At 52.9% G+C, this 16,807-nt stretch overlaps 8 protein-coding genes across 8 annotated transcripts; 6 read left to right on the forward strand and 2 right to left on the reverse strand.

The window, feature by feature from the left end:
* Nucleotides 1–764: 764 nt before the first annotated feature.
* G6M90_00g097730 (uncharacterized protein) lies at nucleotides 765–3,731 on the forward strand (the record flags this gene model as incomplete). The annotated part of the gene is made up of 1 exon (XM_014691083.1): nucleotides 765–3,731. The coding sequence occupies one exon, from the start codon at nucleotides 765–767 to the stop codon at nucleotides 3,729–3,731; it is 2,967 nt and encodes a 988-aa protein (XP_014546569.1).
* Nucleotides 3,732–4,378: 647 nt separating this feature from the next.
* PHB2 (Prohibitin-2) lies at nucleotides 4,379–5,474 on the forward strand (the record flags this gene model as incomplete). Its single annotated transcript, XM_014691082.1, has 3 exons — nucleotides 4,379–4,634; nucleotides 4,708–5,063; nucleotides 5,154–5,474. 3 exons carry the CDS (start codon nucleotides 4,379–4,381, stop codon nucleotides 5,472–5,474), a joined length of 933 nt encoding a protein of 310 aa, XP_014546568.1.
* A 226-nt stretch (nucleotides 5,475–5,700) lies between these two features.
* On the reverse strand, nucleotides 5,701–6,772 carry G6M90_00g097750 (uncharacterized protein; the record flags this gene model as incomplete). Its single annotated transcript, XM_014691081.1, has 2 exons — nucleotides 5,701–6,367; nucleotides 6,420–6,772. The coding sequence occupies 2 exons, from the start codon at nucleotides 6,770–6,772 to the stop codon at nucleotides 5,701–5,703; spliced, it is 1,020 nt and encodes a 339-aa protein (XP_014546567.1).
* A 1,886-nt stretch (nucleotides 6,773–8,658) lies between these two features.
* Nucleotides 8,659–10,440, forward strand: G6M90_00g097760 (uncharacterized protein; the record flags this gene model as incomplete). The annotated part of the gene is made up of 5 exons (XM_066131534.1): nucleotides 8,659–8,966; nucleotides 9,016–9,057; nucleotides 9,109–9,456; nucleotides 9,527–10,220; nucleotides 10,276–10,440. The coding sequence occupies 5 exons, from the start codon at nucleotides 8,659–8,661 to the stop codon at nucleotides 10,438–10,440; spliced, it is 1,557 nt and encodes a 518-aa protein (XP_065987619.1).
* A 493-nt stretch (nucleotides 10,441–10,933) lies between these two features.
* Nucleotides 10,934–11,408, forward strand: ned-8 (NEDD8; the record flags this gene model as incomplete). The annotated part of the gene is made up of 4 exons (XM_014691079.1): nucleotides 10,934–10,944; nucleotides 11,005–11,059; nucleotides 11,165–11,247; nucleotides 11,312–11,408. 4 exons carry the CDS (start codon nucleotides 10,934–10,936, stop codon nucleotides 11,406–11,408), a joined length of 246 nt encoding a protein of 81 aa, XP_014546565.1.
* A 414-nt stretch (nucleotides 11,409–11,822) lies between these two features.
* Nucleotides 11,823–13,025, reverse strand: G6M90_00g097780 (uncharacterized protein; the record flags this gene model as incomplete). Its single annotated transcript, XM_014691078.1, has 1 exon — nucleotides 11,823–13,025. The coding sequence occupies one exon, from the start codon at nucleotides 13,023–13,025 to the stop codon at nucleotides 11,823–11,825; it is 1,203 nt and encodes a 400-aa protein (XP_014546564.1).
* Nucleotides 13,026–13,683: 658 nt separating this feature from the next.
* tfg2 (Transcription initiation factor IIF subunit beta) lies at nucleotides 13,684–14,938 on the forward strand (the record flags this gene model as incomplete). The annotated part of the gene is made up of 3 exons (XM_014691077.1): nucleotides 13,684–14,266; nucleotides 14,330–14,532; nucleotides 14,594–14,938. The coding sequence occupies 3 exons, from the start codon at nucleotides 13,684–13,686 to the stop codon at nucleotides 14,936–14,938; spliced, it is 1,131 nt and encodes a 376-aa protein (XP_014546563.1).
* Nucleotides 14,939–15,502: 564 nt separating this feature from the next.
* G6M90_00g097800 (uncharacterized protein) lies at nucleotides 15,503–16,327 on the forward strand (the record flags this gene model as incomplete). The annotated part of the gene is made up of 1 exon (XM_014691076.1): nucleotides 15,503–16,327. The coding sequence occupies one exon, from the start codon at nucleotides 15,503–15,505 to the stop codon at nucleotides 16,325–16,327; it is 825 nt and encodes a 274-aa protein (XP_014546562.1).
* Between the last annotated feature and the right edge of the window lie 480 nt (nucleotides 16,328–16,807).

Genomic DNA, 16,807 nt, shown 5'->3' on the forward strand with positions numbered 1-16,807 from the left:
GTGCCTAAGCGCCGAGGATCAGATGGGCCACCATCTTCACCGTCCCCCCGCAGCCACGAGCCCAATCAGCTCCCCCAGACATCGCCGCTTCGCGCGCGCCTGCATATTGTTTGGCTGGGCAAGCCATCCGATGTCCCCTGCCATACATAATTACACAGTCACCCTAGCTTCGTTTATTGGATGTTTAGTTGGGCTAGTGGCTTGATGACAGTCCCGTGTTGGGCCTTGGGATGCCATCGTCACCGTCTTAGTTCCCACAACCACGACAAAATGCTGCCCTCGACGCGCCGATGCGGTCATAGTCACTTTCTCTTTTGGCTTCCGAAGCCTACTGCAGCTCGTGCTGCATAGCCCCGCCCAGTTCGTCTTTGCTAGCCAGTAATATCTGCATTCATGTTTCGTAGCCGCTCGGTCAAAGTCGATGGACAAGTTCCTTTAAGGATTCGCATTCCCTGGCCAACTGGGTTGGCCGAGTTTCTTCCCTTCACATTCTCTTCTCTTGCACCCGTTTCCTTTTTGTCTTTGAGTTTGTTTGTTGTAGAGTCAATAGACGTTTCGTTGATCGACGCAGCCTATCGTTCCCCGCTTCTTCCAACTTTCAACGCCGGTCGTTGATATTCACCATTACGATAATTTACAATTTCTCTTTTGATATCCATTACAGACGAGTTGGTAATAGGTCAGCCTGGCCTAAGACGGGAACCGTTAGCTGGGCATAACGGAACCCTTGATAAAAGGAATAAAACCAGAAAAAAAGGAAGGAAATGGCTAACACTCTACCACCGAGTGGTTTCCAGTCTCATGAGCCTTCGCTGGGTCGAAGGTCAAAGAGACGACTTAATCCCATAATAGAAGAAGATTGCGATGATGGCCATGTTCAGAATACAGGGGTGAACGAACAACGGAGACGTGGTGATGCTTCGCATCTGAAGATTGAAGCCTGGTTGTCACCTATGAGCGATCATTTCCCCACTCCAAAGGGAGTTCACTATCTTGCTGCTCCCATCCTTCCGTCATCGCCGTCCACAGTATCAGGAGATGGTAGTTCTCCTACAACTTCGTCAAACATGTGGAATCGAGCCAGCATCGGCACCGAGAACACTGAATTTGAGGACCTCTATGATGTGTCTGAGGAAGAAGATGAGGATGACGTGCCGCGGTGCTATAAGAGATCGTCTGTTGGCCGAGCCACAAACCACCACCAGCCATTATTGAAACAGCCCACTCGTCTTCAAATCCCAGCAAATCGAGATGGGCCCGAGGAGCCTTGGTCTGCGGTTGACGAACTCAAGAAAATCACATCGCCAGTGCCGCTGACTCCATTGGCTAGGCTGCCCATGTCTCCAGCTCAAATGAACTTCATCGGGAAGCAGCAGGCGCTCGAAGTGCCAACCATTTCCGCACCGCCGTCTCTCGACGGCAGCCTGTCGTCCGAGCAGCTCGCCGCATTGAGTGCACCACCAACACCTGTGATGGGGAACGACGAACACAAAACAGAAGAGGCATGGGCTGGCGTCCACCTTCAACCCGGCGCACTCGCGACACTCCAGGCTCTGTCTGGGGGAGAAGAGGGAGAGGGCCAAGAGTTGTACGAACGCCCGATGCAGGTACTCGACGTTTCCATGCACTCAGTCACCGAGATGCAACAGCAACCTTTGCGCTTGGTGACCTGCTTCGCACCTCGGGTGGCTCAAGATAGAATCCATTCGCCAACTCCCACCCGACAATCTCTTGCCAGCTTAACAAGACTGAGCATTCCCTCTCCTGGTGGGTTCTTTTCTGGGCTGTCTCCTCGAACCAGAAATACTTGGCATCTGCCCAGCAAGTCACCAGTGGACATGCCGCCACCGACCTCAACCACTGCTGAGCAATTTTACCGATGTCCTTGGAATGTTGGTGACTCTTCTGTTCCCCCATTGCCAAAGCGCCCCGATTCTGCAGAGGCATTCTACAGGGCCGTCGGCCTATCATCAGAACCCGTTGAGCAGGTCATTCGAGTTCAAGATGATGACGATATGACAGAGGGCATGCCTACCGCTAGGCTCATGATTTCACATCAGGATTCCAACGATTCTGGGGAGACCACTGCCAAGATTGTCGAGGAGGCGCCAGTTGAGATTGTTGTCGACTACGATCCCGACTATGCCAGAAAGCAGCAACAAGAAGCCTTGTCCAACTTAGATCGCACGGAGTTGTGGCTAATGGCACAGAGGGCTTACCTTAAGGGCGTGGACGAAGGGCCCGACAACAATGCTGCTCTCAAAACCATTGAAGAGTCGCCTGAGGAGGAGATGGACAAGGAGGATGAGAAAGTCAAGCCGGAATCTGAGTCCTCACAGGGAGTAGAAATCAAGAAAAAGGTTGTGCGGTTCTCCAATATCATTCCAACAACCCTGGAACCCAAACGTCTGCCTTCCAGTTTGCTGCGACAGGAATCAGCATACTACCGCGCCTTCCAGGACTACATTGTGCGCACTCACCTTCAAGATGTATTTGTTCAACAGCTTTCTCGCTTCGAGGCAGTCCAAGCTCAGCGCACTGCACTGCGCGAGACACATCGCAACCAGCTCCTAGGCAAGTATCAGCTCAGCGTCGTTCCCCAGTCAGCCAAGAAGCGACTCAGCGCCAACGTTGCTCGAGGCGACGACATCCTGACTGACGACCCTGACAAGCTGCGCAGGGAGAAGGAGTTGGAGGCCATGAACCAAATGACCATCCCAACCTGGCATGTGGCTGCCCTGAAGTTCCTCAACGGCGGTCGCCTCATCACGGCACCCGTTACCAAAAGATTGGCTCGACTTTCCCACCTAGCTGCTCCAGGCAGAGACAGCGCTGGTCGCGACCGTGCTAGGATTCTTGATCTTGGTGGGCAGTCAACATGCGATTGGGCATGGCACTGTGCGCTTCAATATCCAAACGCCAAGGTTTACACCGTGACGACCAAGGCCATTCGCCAACTCTCAAACTCCAACATTCGTGGACCTCCCAATCATCGCCAGATTGCGGTAAAGCGTCTTTCCAAGCTTCCATTCGCAGATGGCCAGTTTGACTTGATTTCTGCTCGCGAGCTTCATGGAATTCTCAAGTTTGTCGGCGAAAACGGCGAGGATGAGTGGGAGAGCTGCCTCCACGAGTGCATGCGTGTGCTGAAACCCGGTGGCTACTTGGAGTTTTCCGTCATGGACTCGGATATCATCAATGCCGGGCCGCTTGGTTGTGCCAAGAGTGTAGAGTTTGGCTTCACACTCAAGACGCTCGGTTACGATCCAAGCCCAACAAAGATGTGGCTCGGCCGACTGGCTCGCGCAGGGTTTGATGACGTTCGCCGTGCTTGGGTGTGCCTCCCGATGGGTGCCAAGAGGAAGATGAGCATGCCACCAACACCACCATTAAAGGATGACGTGTCGATCAGAAGCGGGAAAGTGTGTCAGATGGACGCTATGGTCATGGGCAGCAGTGACAATATTGCCAATGTCTGTAGCATTGTTGGCGGATGGAACTGGGAACGATGGCTCCTCCGATGTGAGATGGAAAAGGTTGGGGGTGAGATGCGCCTGGCTGATACTGTAACGACGGGAGCGGCAATGAGGGAAGCTGGCAAATGTCTGGACGGAGTGCACGCGGTGATGGAGGAGGGGAGAAGCTGCAAGGCTGGTTTCCGGATGCTCAACGGGTATGCGCGGAAACCCAAGAGGTGCCACGATGTGATCCAGATTGCATTTGCGCAGTGAGGATTTGTTTGCTTCTTGATACCCGCCAAGCGTTTTCCTTATCATTTGATCTCTGCGTGAATAAGTTTAGTATGTAATGTACAATTGGCAGAGGGGGGGCATTTGAAGGATGCGGCACAATTGAGGCGTACTCTTCTCAAAAGGCTGTGCAGTCATCGACCGTGCAAGATGAGGCTGGTCTACCATTGCTGTCGTCCGTAAACCGAAGCTTAAGTGAGTCCTTGCAACATGACGCCTTTCAAGTTTTGATGCGTGCGATCAGCAGTGATATGAAATCAGAGGGTACCTCCGTTCTCGAACAAGTTCAAAGGGCATGGAGGAACCGAATCAAAAAGATGCCAGCACGTAGGAGCGAGGAGCAAGATGGAATTCCAACATCGAGGGTTGATGTCAGTCAAAAGTATGAATGGCAATCAATCGTGTAGGGTGGCTCTTACTCCAGGTCATGTTGAAGCCTCCCGACCCGATCCGTACTAGCGCGTGACGGGCCGCCAAAATTTCGGATCAGTCAGCAGGTTTCCCCAGCTCTCCAAGCTCTGGCAGACCCAGGCACACCTCGTGTGACGACCACCACCAACCTTTTTGCAGCTTGTTTGGCCAATTCCCCACGGATCGCAACAAACAACGGTCCATACGCTTCATCAACAATGTCTGGACAGAATAATTGGCAGGAAGAGGCCATGCGCCGTCTGCGCCAGATGCAGTCGCGCGGCGGATACGGCGGCAGACCCGGCGGCGGGCCACCCCAAGTTCCCCGAGGAGCTGGTGGTGCATTGATTGGAGGTGTTTTGCTTGCCGGCGGTGCGTGGGTATTGTCGAACTCGCTTTTCAATGTGGACGGCGGCCATCGCGCGATCAAGTACAGGAGGGTAAGCGGAGTGAGCAAGGAGATCTACAGCGAAGGTAGGACCAACTGTGTCGGGAGGAACTGGCTCGGATACGGCTGTGGAAACGGAAGCTAATGAAGACTGCCCAGGTACTCACATCAACATTCCCTGGTTCGAAACGCCCATTGTATACGATGTGCGAGCAAAGCCTAGAAACGTTGCTTCCCTGACGGGCACCAAGGATCTGCAAATGGTCAACATTACGTGCCGTGTGCTGTCGAGACCACAGGTCGAGGCCCTGCCGCAGATTTACAGAACCCTCGGAGCCGATTATGACGACCGTGTACTGCCTTCGATTGTGAACGAGGTGCTGAAGAGCGTGGTCGCCCAGTTCAACGCCAGTCAGCTCATTACGCAGCGAGAGATGGTGGCCAAGCTGGTGCGCGAAAACTTGTCCAAGCGAGCTGCCCGATTCAACATTCTCCTCGACGATGTGTCCCTCACGGTAAGTAGTCTTTTATTTCCTCTCCTATTTCATCTTTCAGGCCGGCGTTGTGAAAGAAGAGTTCAAAACGGCTGACTGACACCTTTGTAGCACCTCGCCTTTTCTCCCGAATTCACCGCCGCCGTCGAAGCCAAGCAGGTGGCCCAGCAGGAAGCGCAGCGAGCCGCCTTTGTTGTAGACAAGGCTAGACAGGAGAAGCAGGCCATGGTTGTCAAGGCGCAGGGTGAAGCCCGTTCCGCTGAGCTCATTGGTGAAGCCATCAAAAAGAGCAAGGCCTACGTGGAGCTCAAGAAGATCGAGAACGCCCGTTTGATTGCGCAGCAGCTGCAGGAGTCCGGCTCAAAGAACAGGCTAATGCTTGATGCGGAGGGTTTGGGCTTGAATGTATTTGAGGGCGAAGAGAGGAAATAACCAACCCCCCCCCCTTTTTTTTTTCGCCACTCACGGCGGGTTGAAGGCGGCATCGCAAATGCCAGAAGGGAAATATCTCCACCGAATGTCTTAAAAAACAAAACGGAACTGTACTATAGTTTATATCTCCGTAGGGGGCTAATACGTCTTCGACTACTAGTTTCATTTCTCGCCGTCCAATGCCATGTGTCATCATCGCATGCCGACTGTCTGGACATGCACATGCCTAGCATGGCCGAACCAGCCGCAACTCCTTCTCCTTCTCGGCCCTCAAAATACTCTCAATCCCGGACCTCCGTATAGGTTTGTCCAGGAAGTAATCAAAAACGTCCGTCTTCAGCCCAGTCTCCCGCCGTCCGCTGTGCATGCTCACCATCACACACGGCTCCAACCCCGTGGCCCTCTCAAAATCCCTGATCCATCGCGACGCCGTGTCCCCGTCCACAACCGGCATACCCAAATCCATAAACACGCACCAGTATCGCTCCGGATCGCGCTTGTACTCGTCAAAGGCCTCTTGGCCGTTTTGTGCAACCTTGAAGTTCAGGCCCAGCTTGAGCAGGAGCTTTGCTAAAACTAGGCAGCAGACTTTGTTGTCTTCGGCAATGAGGATGGCACATGTATCGCTACTTGGAGGAGCCCCGGGCTCGTCAACGGCCGCAGGAAGCGACGATGGATTTGCCCACGGCTCGGGGTCCTCTGGGGGATGCCGTGCTTTTTCCTCCAAAGGGCCCCCTTTGTGAGCGTAAATCTCGGAGCGTGTAACAGGGCCGCAGGCCGTGATGGATGGGTCGATGGATATGTTGGCCGAGTGGGCAAAGGCCTTTTCTTGCCATCGGCGCCAACGGGGGATCCATTTCGAGAGGCTGGCGATGAGTTGGTCGGCGGTTATGCTGTGCCGTGGGTAAGTTTGCGTGGACTTTGTACGCTGGTTGGTTATCTTACGGCTGTGGAAGCAGTTCAGAGGTGCCGGACGGCATGGAAATGTGCTCGTCGGAGGCATAGTCGCCGGATTCTTGGAGCGGGCTCACACACAGCAAGACGGGCGTCGTGATGAAGACTAGGTCTTCGGTATACGCGGAGATGAGGCTGTCTGCCAGGTCTTTGATCTCGGGGGTGTCGCTGTCGAGGCTAGAGTGAGCCTTGGAAGCTAAGGCGATCCATGGTGTCGATATGTCGCCGTCTGACTCGGTGTCGGGGAGTGGGAAGCTGATGAGGCGCGCGTGCAGTGCCGCAGATTTGCTCTTGCTCTTGGGCTTGGTGATGATGATGGCTGGGCATGTATTCTGCAGACTCATGTTGGTGGACCTGTAGACGGGGCGAAGGGGATTGAGAGACTGGAGACTGTGTTGGAGATGTGAAGTGATAAATTATGAGTAGGCATGAATTGGTTCGCCTGAAGGCGATTGACGCCTCGTTCGAGGTGCATATCGCCACAGCCTGGCCATGAAGCGTCAGCCGATCGGCGGTATTAGCTGCATGCGGCATTCCGAGGTGAGGGGTATGCGTTCTCGTCTCCATCAGGGAGCATATTAGTTTGTTAATTGAAGGAGATACATGGTAAGGCCGTGACGCGAGATGAGTGTTGTTTGAGTCGTCTGTCGATGCAGCTTTGCTTCTCGGTATCGTAATTCTTCCCCCTTTGTCGTCGCGGCCATCATGGCTTGGGACCAATACCTTCACGGCCGTCATTAGATTACATGATGAACTAGAACATATGGCAATCTAATTAATATCATGTGTAAAGTCCCTCGCCGGCTGTACTTAATGTCCCCCGTTCTTGAACTTCCAAAACGGCGCCTCCTTCTTGCCTACCTCGATACATCCCAACGGGTCAATTATTGCCATCACAAACCCCCTATCATCTTTCCATCCAGCGGTGAAGAGGCAACACGCAAAGGGGCGGAAGGAAGTGATTTGAAGCTATTGTATTTACTGATGCGTGTGGGAGAAGTGAAGACTTTGGCGAAGCTCGTGGCCAAGGCTTATATGCATTGCCAGAACTGCAGAATGGCGACGACGCAGAAACGACGGTGAAGAAGATGGCCGTTGCTTCTTTGGGCTCATAGAACCAGACATTCCCGCCAACTGCTGCAAGTCAGACTGTGGAGAAGAGAGACGGGACATGTATGATGAAGCAAAGATTGAGGTACCGTATTTGCCGTCCATGATGCTAGTCTTGGTATTCTTTTGACTCCCTACGGCTTTAATCGTCAAGGGGCGGGGCATTGAGCTTAATCAAATCACCTCTTGGGGCCTCATGTCTACCGTGAGATTCATCAACGCAGGCAGGGTCCTCTACTCTGAATTTGGAAATATGTGCCGCCGTGACGGCTTGAGCGAAACCACTTCTTTAAGGTTGAGTCCAAGGTTGAACCGCGATTTGTTTGACACATCTCAGCTGACGATGAAGTGGCGTAGTCAGATTCGTTGTAAGACTAATACCAGCTCATAGACGAGAGCAAACGACTTGGAATTGTCCGACTTGCGAATGCGATAGAAGTAGGATCCTGTGACTGGTCCAACAAGTCCACGGAAGTTGGTTGTCCTGGAGGATCCGCAGAGCGATTCACTCCGCCATTTTGGGTAGCATGTGGCGTCCACATCATCGTCGCAATACGTCAGAGCTTACATGTTGCATACGTTGTGAATCATCTCAGGCATCGGAGTCCGGGCCGGGACACTGCGGAGTGACGCCGTTCAGCACGGCATCATGGCAGGTTGCCATTCAGCGCATCTGCGTCACGGCTTGCCCAACAACAGCCTACACGGCTCTGAATAAATGCGGCATAGTTGACCTGCCCAGGTGACATGAAATCCGGTGCACCAGAGGGCAATGCACTCAGTTGGCCTGGCAGACAAGCTGTAGCGTAGCCAACGCTGCGCCGCGCCATGTTTCCTAATCTGGCAGTCGATGCCGCCGTGTGGATCCCCGCCGGTTGGCTGATAGCGCCGGCCCTGACATGATGCGATGACGCCCTACATGTATTATGTATGTAAGTCATCAGCGACGGGGCCGAGTGTAAGCCGCCAAGTGTCGATCTGCATGCAATATCCAAAGTAAAGAATAAATCAAACAAGGTGAGGTACCATGAAATGATACACTATATATAGGGCACCGATTGCCAGAGCAATCTTGGAGGAGCCAAATCCATTGAGATCCCAGCAGACTCCTCGCGATACAATGCGTCTTCTACCCTCACTGCTCCTGGCCTCGGCGGCTCAAGCTAGCCCCCTCGCCGAGTCACAGCAAAACCGCCTGAAATGGTTTCCTTGCGAGATTGCCAATGCTACAGTCCCTATGGAATGCGGAACACTGGCGGTGCCTCTTGATTACACGAACAAAACGGCCAATGCCACCCTCCAGCTACAGCTGCAACGAGCCCCAGCGAAGCAAAAGAGCAAAAGCACAAAGAGTATCTTGCTTAACTTTGGAGGACCTGGTGCCGATGGCGTCGAGGACTTTGCATATTTTGCCAAGAGGATGCAGGCGTACGTTGTGACCTGTATAGCCACTTGCATCTATTGCTGACAATGTTAGTGCAACTGGCGGTGGCCACCACCTTATCAACATTGTTCCAAGGCAAGCTTCACGTGGCACCAATATATAAAGAACAAATCTAACAGGCCACAGAGGAACCGGGAAAACCCTGCCGTTTTCCTGTTTTGGGAACGATCTCCTCCGCACTGCATCAAACCAAGCCCTCGCAGGTAACGCGTCCAATGTTGCCCTGGGTTACGTCTGGCAGAGAGCTGGTTTCTTCGCCTCCGACTGCCATGCCGCTCAGACCAACACGGGCAATCTCATTGGAACTGCCTTTGTGGTTCGTGACATGATGCAGATTGTAGACGCTCTGGGTGAAGACGGGATGCTCCGATTCTGGGGCGTCTCGTATGGCTCACTGCTTGGCTCAACCGCCGTGGCCATGTTCCCCGACAAGGTTGACAAAATTATCCTGGATGGTGTTGCTAACCCATTTGAGTATTACGAGAATAGGCAAGCCCCCACGTGCACATAATACAAAAGATGCTGGCATGCTAATCCGGCACAGGGAGACGGAACTCTTTGCCGACAGTGATAATGTCATGAAGGGTTTCGTCAAAGGCTGTATTGCCAACCCTGAGGCGTGTGTACTCGCAAAGAACCAGACAGCCGCTCAACTTGAGGAGTCCATCTACCAACTTTTCCAGAAGCTCAAGTCTGAACCCATTGGCGTTCCGGTGCCTGGCTATCCAGGAGGTGGACTCCTCGTCGACTACAGCTTCGTGTCCGCCGTGCTATTCCGCCAGCTATACACACCTTTCATATGGCAGTACACGGCAAAGTGTATTGCAGCCCTAATGACTGGCGAGAGCACGGATCCCGGCCTACAGCACTGCGTGCCCGGTCTCACACAAACGACGGCCGCCGAGGCATCGGCCAAAGCTGACCAAGAAGCGCAGTTCGGCATCAAGTGCAGCGATGTCCGAGTCCGCACGACAAACTTGACTCAGGTGCTTCCTGTGCTCGAAGAACGTCGCAAGAAGAGCCGCTTCTTTGGAGACCACGCCGACACTGTTCTTGCCAAGTGCGCTCACTGGACAATGCCAGCCAAGGAGCGCTACATGGGCGACTTTAACGTCAGTTCCAAGAATCCCGTGTTGATTATCGGCAATACCAATGATCCCGTCACACCCCTGGTTTCCGCAAGGAATGTCAGCGAGACGTTCAAGGGGAGTGTGCTGTTGCAGCATGACTCATATGGGGTAAGCTGCCCTCGTGCCGGGCGTTTGGTACAAGCCAGAGCTGACAAGTTTGCAGCATGATAGTTTAATGCAAGCATCTCTGTGTACGGCCAAGGCTATTCGCTCGTATGTTGTCAATGGGACGATGCCCAAGAAGGGAACAAAGTGTGGTGTCAAGGTCCCTTTGTTTTCAGGCGAGGATGGCTGGGATGAGGTGATTGAGCAGCTGGAGAGGAGCTAGGCATGCAGATCCATGAACAATTTCGTTTGCGTATGGTGTAAACCACAAATGTAGACTGTTTATAGATTTGCATCATGTACGCTAAAGTGTATTGGATGATTGATGTCTGGTGGGAAGTTTCGTCGTGACTAAATCCTGAAAAGGGTGACGGCGTTGTGCAAGGTGCAAGCACGCCCCAGGTGCCCTGCTTGGCCAACGGACAAACAAAACTTGACCACTCAATGACACCAGACTTTATACATCGACCGCACGCCACTAAGCTGCCCCGCCTAACCGCCCGCCAAGTACCAGACCCAAGTAACTTCCCAGGACCCAGGGTAGCCAAACAACCCACTCGAGCACTCTGCTTTACCATCATCATCAGCCTTGCTGGCACCGCACCCATCCAACAAGGTCTTTATTCACGCAGCAAGGCTACCAAGCCCTCCTCTTCAAGTCTACTTACTTGCATCCTGTGCCTCGTTCCCACCACAGAACCCTCTTCGCCGCCATCATGCTGATCAAGTAAGCTACCAGCCAACGTCAGCGTCCAGGCTTCCAAGCACCCAAGCTAATATTTGCAAGAGTGCGGACCCTGACCGGCAAGGAGATTGAGCTGGACATTGAGAGCGACTACAAGGTACGCTATTGACTCGTGCCATGCAACAACAGTTCTTTTGCCTCAAAAGCCGCGCCTCCGCCGACGAACGGAACAAACGAGCCTGACAAAAATAATACGAGATAGGTTTCGCAAATCAAGGAAAAGGTCGAAGAGAAGGAGGGCATTCCTCCCGTTCAGCAGCGTCTCATTCACGGTGGAAAGCAAATGTAGGGCGTTTCCAGCCTCGACGACAAAGAGAACTGCCGAAGCATGGCTAATCGATATGCGCAGGACCGATGACAAGACGGCTGCCGACTACAACCTCGTCGCGGGCGATACGTTGCACTTGGTGCTTGCTCTGAGAGGAGGTGCGCAGCGAAATGCATAGATGGACGGACGAGCGGCCATAGACGGGACTCATGGGAGGGAGTGGAAGACGACTGCCAGTACAACTTGCGCCGAAGCCGAGACGGGAGGCCTGCTACCATGACATGCGACTAGATTATTGTCTACATGACAAAGCGAACACACATATATACATATATTTACAATCCAAAATCATTGGACCGAATCAAGCGGTGCAGTGATGCAGTATGATGGCATTCCTCTTTGTACAAATGTTCATTACGCATCAAAGCCCCAGCTGATTATCAATAACAGAAAATGCTTGCCCAATTCCACTCAGATGCAATCTTTCTCGTTTATGCCAATACAAGCCCAGTGTAACCCAAATTCTGGCTGGGCCCGTAACCGTTAATCATACACGGCTGCATCGCAGCCAATCCCACCCTTTTCATATGCTTCATCTTTTTTTGGGTCTCATGAAGACGTCCACAGCTTTGCGCTTTCGCGGCATCACCCGAGGAGCAACTGACTCGGCATGTGGTGACAGAGATGACCCAGACGCCGTAGGCAGCGGAGGCGAAGCCTTGGACTGATTATTAGAGTTGTTCTCATGGGTTGTGACTGACCCTGACTGAGGTTTTGGTGGCGATGCTGGAGGTGACTTGTCCGCTGAGCGATTGAACTTGTTCGTCAGACTCGACGAGTTCTTGACCGGACTTGATGCAGTGTTTGAAGCAGACACGCGTTTAATAGTAGTAGAAGGTGACGAAGTCGCTTGTGACGTGTTTGGTCGTCGCTTCAGAAGGGACGTGGCGGCTGATTGGGCAACAAATTTCTTGGCCGGCTTGGCCGGCATCTTGGCCACCTCGTCATCAGATAGGTCACCGTTGCCCTCTTCGTCCTCCTCTGAATCCGAAATGAATGTGGCTCGCTCCTCATGTTCTGCCACAGCAGATGGCGGCTCAGGAGACAGGGCAGATGATCGGTATTGGGGTTGAGAAGCCCGTCGGTAGTCGTTGACCATGGATTCGGGCGCTTTCCTCATCTGCAAGCGTTGGGTTGGCGCTCGGTTAGGCCTCGAGAGAGCACCGTGAATCGTTGCAATTTCCTTCACCTCACGACGAACTTTGCGCATCACACTCGCTCCATTGACCGTCTTGGTCCGACTGCCAGAGTTGAACGATAGAGAGTTGGAGTGTGCCTCGCGTGGCCCGCCGAAAGGCCTCTTGGGCCCCCCTAACTTGACTGACTTTGGCAGCAGCTTGCGCTCAATGATTCGGCTCGTATTCTTCTCCTTGTCCTGCCTCAGGCCGGCTAGTGCATTCTTCAGCTTGTTTTCGCTCTCCTCAAGTGCCGCGTCGTGGCCCCTTTTGTACTTTTCCCACACTCGATACCACTTGTCCGGGTTCTGTGGTTTGTATGCCTTGGCCTTGTATTCGAGAGGAAAGTCCTTTTCAATCAGCTTCAGCCATATCTCGCCTGTGTGCCCCTGGATTTGTGGAGAGCTGAGCTCAATCTGTCGAAGCTGATGGGCGCTTTCAAGCTTGAGAAGAAGATGTCGAACTGCCTCGTAGGGCAGGTAGTCTCCTATACTGCCTAGCTCCTTGAGGTTCTTCAAACAAGCCGCTGTAGCAAGCTCAGACAATGACTTGACAGGCATATTGACAATTTATGTGTTTTGGCCTCTTGATGCGTTAAATGTAATGGTGATATTGGTATCGCTGGAGGGTGGCAGAGCGAGGCGAAGTTGTTGCGGATGTACGATGTTTCATTGTCTGCTGAAGGGGGGGCTGGGCGTGGTGGTGGTCTATTTTAGCACAGGTGGTCTTCTCGCATATCAGACTAAAAAACCGGTCTCACCCTAGTATCTTTCTCGTGCTAGTTCTAGAGTTCCTGAGACGAATTATTGCGTCGGGGCATCGTAGCCATTGTGCGTTGCACATGACGAATGATGGCTGTAGACAGGGCGATGAATACAGGCTCAAGATGGTGAGGCGCTGGACGATCGTTTTATACCCAGGTGCTAGTTGACCACCAAGCCCTTGAGGGGAGAACATTGAAGGCACGGTGACATGGAAGGTCAAATCCATTGGTCCAGTTTGTGGAACCAGTGAATCATGGAACCAGTGAATCATTGACTCCCGGGCCCACAAGCTTTTTTAGTTCATCACAGCCAGCCAATAGTCTTGGCGTCGCCTTTTGCTTGTTGCATTTCGTCACACCCAAGATGCTGCCTGTTTTCCAACAATCATCAACCTACTATCTTGCCTCGCGCACCATCAAGCCCGACACTCCCAATCCTGTGCGCGGCACTCACCATGGCGGACTCAAATTTCATCAAACCCGACCCAGAGGATGAAAAGGTCATGCCGCCTGCAATGGCCATGGAGGAGGACGAGCTCTTTGAAGACGCTGGCGACCTCGAGTTCTATGACAAGACCACCCTAGGCAACACCTTCGAAACCCTCTATCTCGCGCGCGTGCCAAAGTACATGTGGGATGCGTGGTTGAAGCTTACTGAGAGGTTGGGCGATGATGATGAGATCCAGATTGGCACTCTGCGGACGTGGAATGAACGAGTACCCGATGCGTCGATTGAGGGCGGCACCCGTGACGTGACCAAGCTTCGTATGCTCCTGCAGGCCAACTGCCCTGAGCACCAGATGCTCCCTCGTGAGTATGACCTGGAGATTCTGGATAGGGACGTCAAGAATCACTTTATATTCAGCGAGGAGGACCTGCCGGGGTATAAGGAGAAGAACAAGGCGCGTGCGGAGGCTGCCGCCGCGGGCATACCCCAATCACTGTTGCGACAAAGGCAGAACCAGGGAGCCGAGCGAACTGAGAGGACGTTTGATCGGAGAAGTCGATATCAGCCGTACTATCGAAAGGCTATTCCAAGTAACTATGGTCCCTGTCTGTTGACCAGGGCCTGCTGAAACAAGGATTGCTAACCTGCAACAGAAAAGACAAAGATCTTTGGCAAAATCCACTACGATGTTCGCGTCGAACCTCGAAACATCCGAGAAGAGGAGCGCCTGCTTGCTCAGCGACTGCTCGACGCCGAGAGCTCCAAGACGAAGCTTCAAATCATCAGCAGGAACAGCGCATCCGCCATCATTAACCCAGGCACTGCAGGCTCAGCTACCTGGGGTGGAGGCTTCATCGTATGCTTTTTAGTTCCGGTTCTCCGGTCCTTTCATCGGGTGCCTTGCTAATGAACGACAGAAAAACGCACCACCGACTGTCAAGGCCAAAAAGGGCGAAGTGTTCAAGGCTGCTCGCATTCCCAAGAACCAGCTATTGGATCTCATCTTCGACTGCTTCCGTCAGTATCAGTATTGGTCCATGAAGGCATTGCGGCAAAAGCTGCAACAGCCAGACTCCTATCTGCGCCAAGTGCTCGAAGAGGTGGCTGTGTTGCACAAGAGCGGCCGCTTTGCGAACCACTATGGCTTGAACGACGCCTACAAGGACAAGGCTGGCAATGAAGCCAAGGAGGAGGCTGCCGAGGCTGTTGACGACGGGGACGACGATGAAAATGAAGAGATGGAGGATGTTCTGCCAGCATAATAACATGCCGAGGAGACATAAATTTTCAGAGAATATGGACTTGTGCCTAAAGAAAAGCGTGGGAGCCACCCGCGCACCGATTTTTTACGGCGTTTTTTGGAGTCCCATTTTTACACATTTCTGGCAGGTAATAATTAGGCCATGCATACCCCGAATAGATTGGGTCTCGGAGGCCTACATTCAACAATAGACTGAGCAAGCTGCTGTCAATTGAGATGTGAACGATTGACGTTGGGAAGTACTGTCGGATTCACCCAACCACCACCAGCACGCGCACCTGATATTGAGCCTAGCTAGACCTCGCGTACTTGACTATGTACAGCCAACACTAGACTAATTTTGCATATTCCATCTCACAAACGTCTTCTGTACTCTGCCGCAGCCATGCATTCAAAAGACTGTTGCCGTGCTACTAGAATACTTTGTGGGGGAAGTGGAGATGCGGCCAACATTGAATGTTGCTTGTGCTCGCAACCCCCATCTTTTCCAACTCCAAACAATCAACACCATTGACAGCATGCCATGCTCACATGCCGCACCATACAACGCAGTTTCATGTCCACAATGCGGCTCATCCTGGACTTTGACGGCACCATCACCCAAAAAGATACTATTGGAGAACTAGCACAAGCCGCCATTGACCTCCAACGCCGCCGTACAGGGCGGCATCTACAACCGGTGTGGGACGACGCCGTGCAAGCCTATCTCAAAGACTATGAGTCCTACAAGGCAAATTTCTACCCTCCGGAGGCATCCAGAAAGGATGTAGAGACAGAAACAAACTTCTTAGCCGGGCTGAAAGACATTGAAGAAGCGTCCTTGTCCAGAGTCTCGCAGAGTGGCATCTTTGCAGGCCTACAAAGAGACGATTTCTTTCAGATGGGTGTCGACGCCGTCTTGTCTGGACGTGTTTCCAAGACTGAAGGATTCGAGGAGCTCTTACGGTCTGCCGAGAGCAAGGGCCTGAAAGTCGACGTGACGTCGGTAAACTGGTCCAAGGCGTTTATCGAAGGCGTCCTGCACCCGCAGCATCTCGGCGTCGCTGCCAACGACATTTCTGAAAAGGGAGAAATCAAAGGCCCCCGGAGCCTAGGTGGTGTCAGGGTAACAACGTCACCCGACAAGCTGAATGCCCTGCGGCAAATCACGCAGATCGACCAGCGGGTGTTGTATTTCGGCGACTCTACAACAGATTTGCAGTGCCTCCTCTACTCTCATGGCGTCATCATCGCCAAGGACGCGACATCATCACTGCTCAGCACGCTCTCCCGCATCGGAATTGACGTCCCACACATTGGAAATCTGCAGAACCACCCGCACACCAAGCTTTTCTGGGCCCGCGACTTCCGAGAGGTGCTTGCAAGCGGTGCCCTGGAACAAGGACAATAACGCATTTGAACGGCCAAGCACCATGCAATATCAGCCCATATCCACAGAGCCCTCGTCCACAGAGCCCGCAGAGCCGAGATTCAACATTAAAACAACACAGCGGTCGTCGGCCATACTGCGAACGCTGCAGTGGGCACCCCCGCAACTCTGTCAAAGTCCAGCAGAAGTGCAAGAACTGCACCGCCCGGGAGAAGCGCTGCAGTGGGACAAGAGTGAAATTCGATAGTGCAAGGACTCGCTGACGAAACCCCGTGGCCGAATCACCCAGCATTACAATAAGACGAGGATTGAGCCGCAGGTTCCGACGTCGTAATGCTGAGCATCGACGAAATCGAGGATTTGGCATTTTGTCCATTTCGGGCGGGGATCCCTATTGCTGGCTAGGGAAAAGTAAGACGGGGAGAATTTATTCCATTTTTGCCTGTACGTATACCGTTATATGGCATTAAGAGAAATTACAAGGATTTAATGTTATACCCG

Source organism: Metarhizium brunneum, chromosome 6, assembly GCF_013426205.1.
Source record: "Metarhizium brunneum chromosome 6, complete sequence".
NCBI lineage: Eukaryota > Fungi > Ascomycota > Sordariomycetes > Hypocreales > Clavicipitaceae > Metarhizium > Metarhizium brunneum.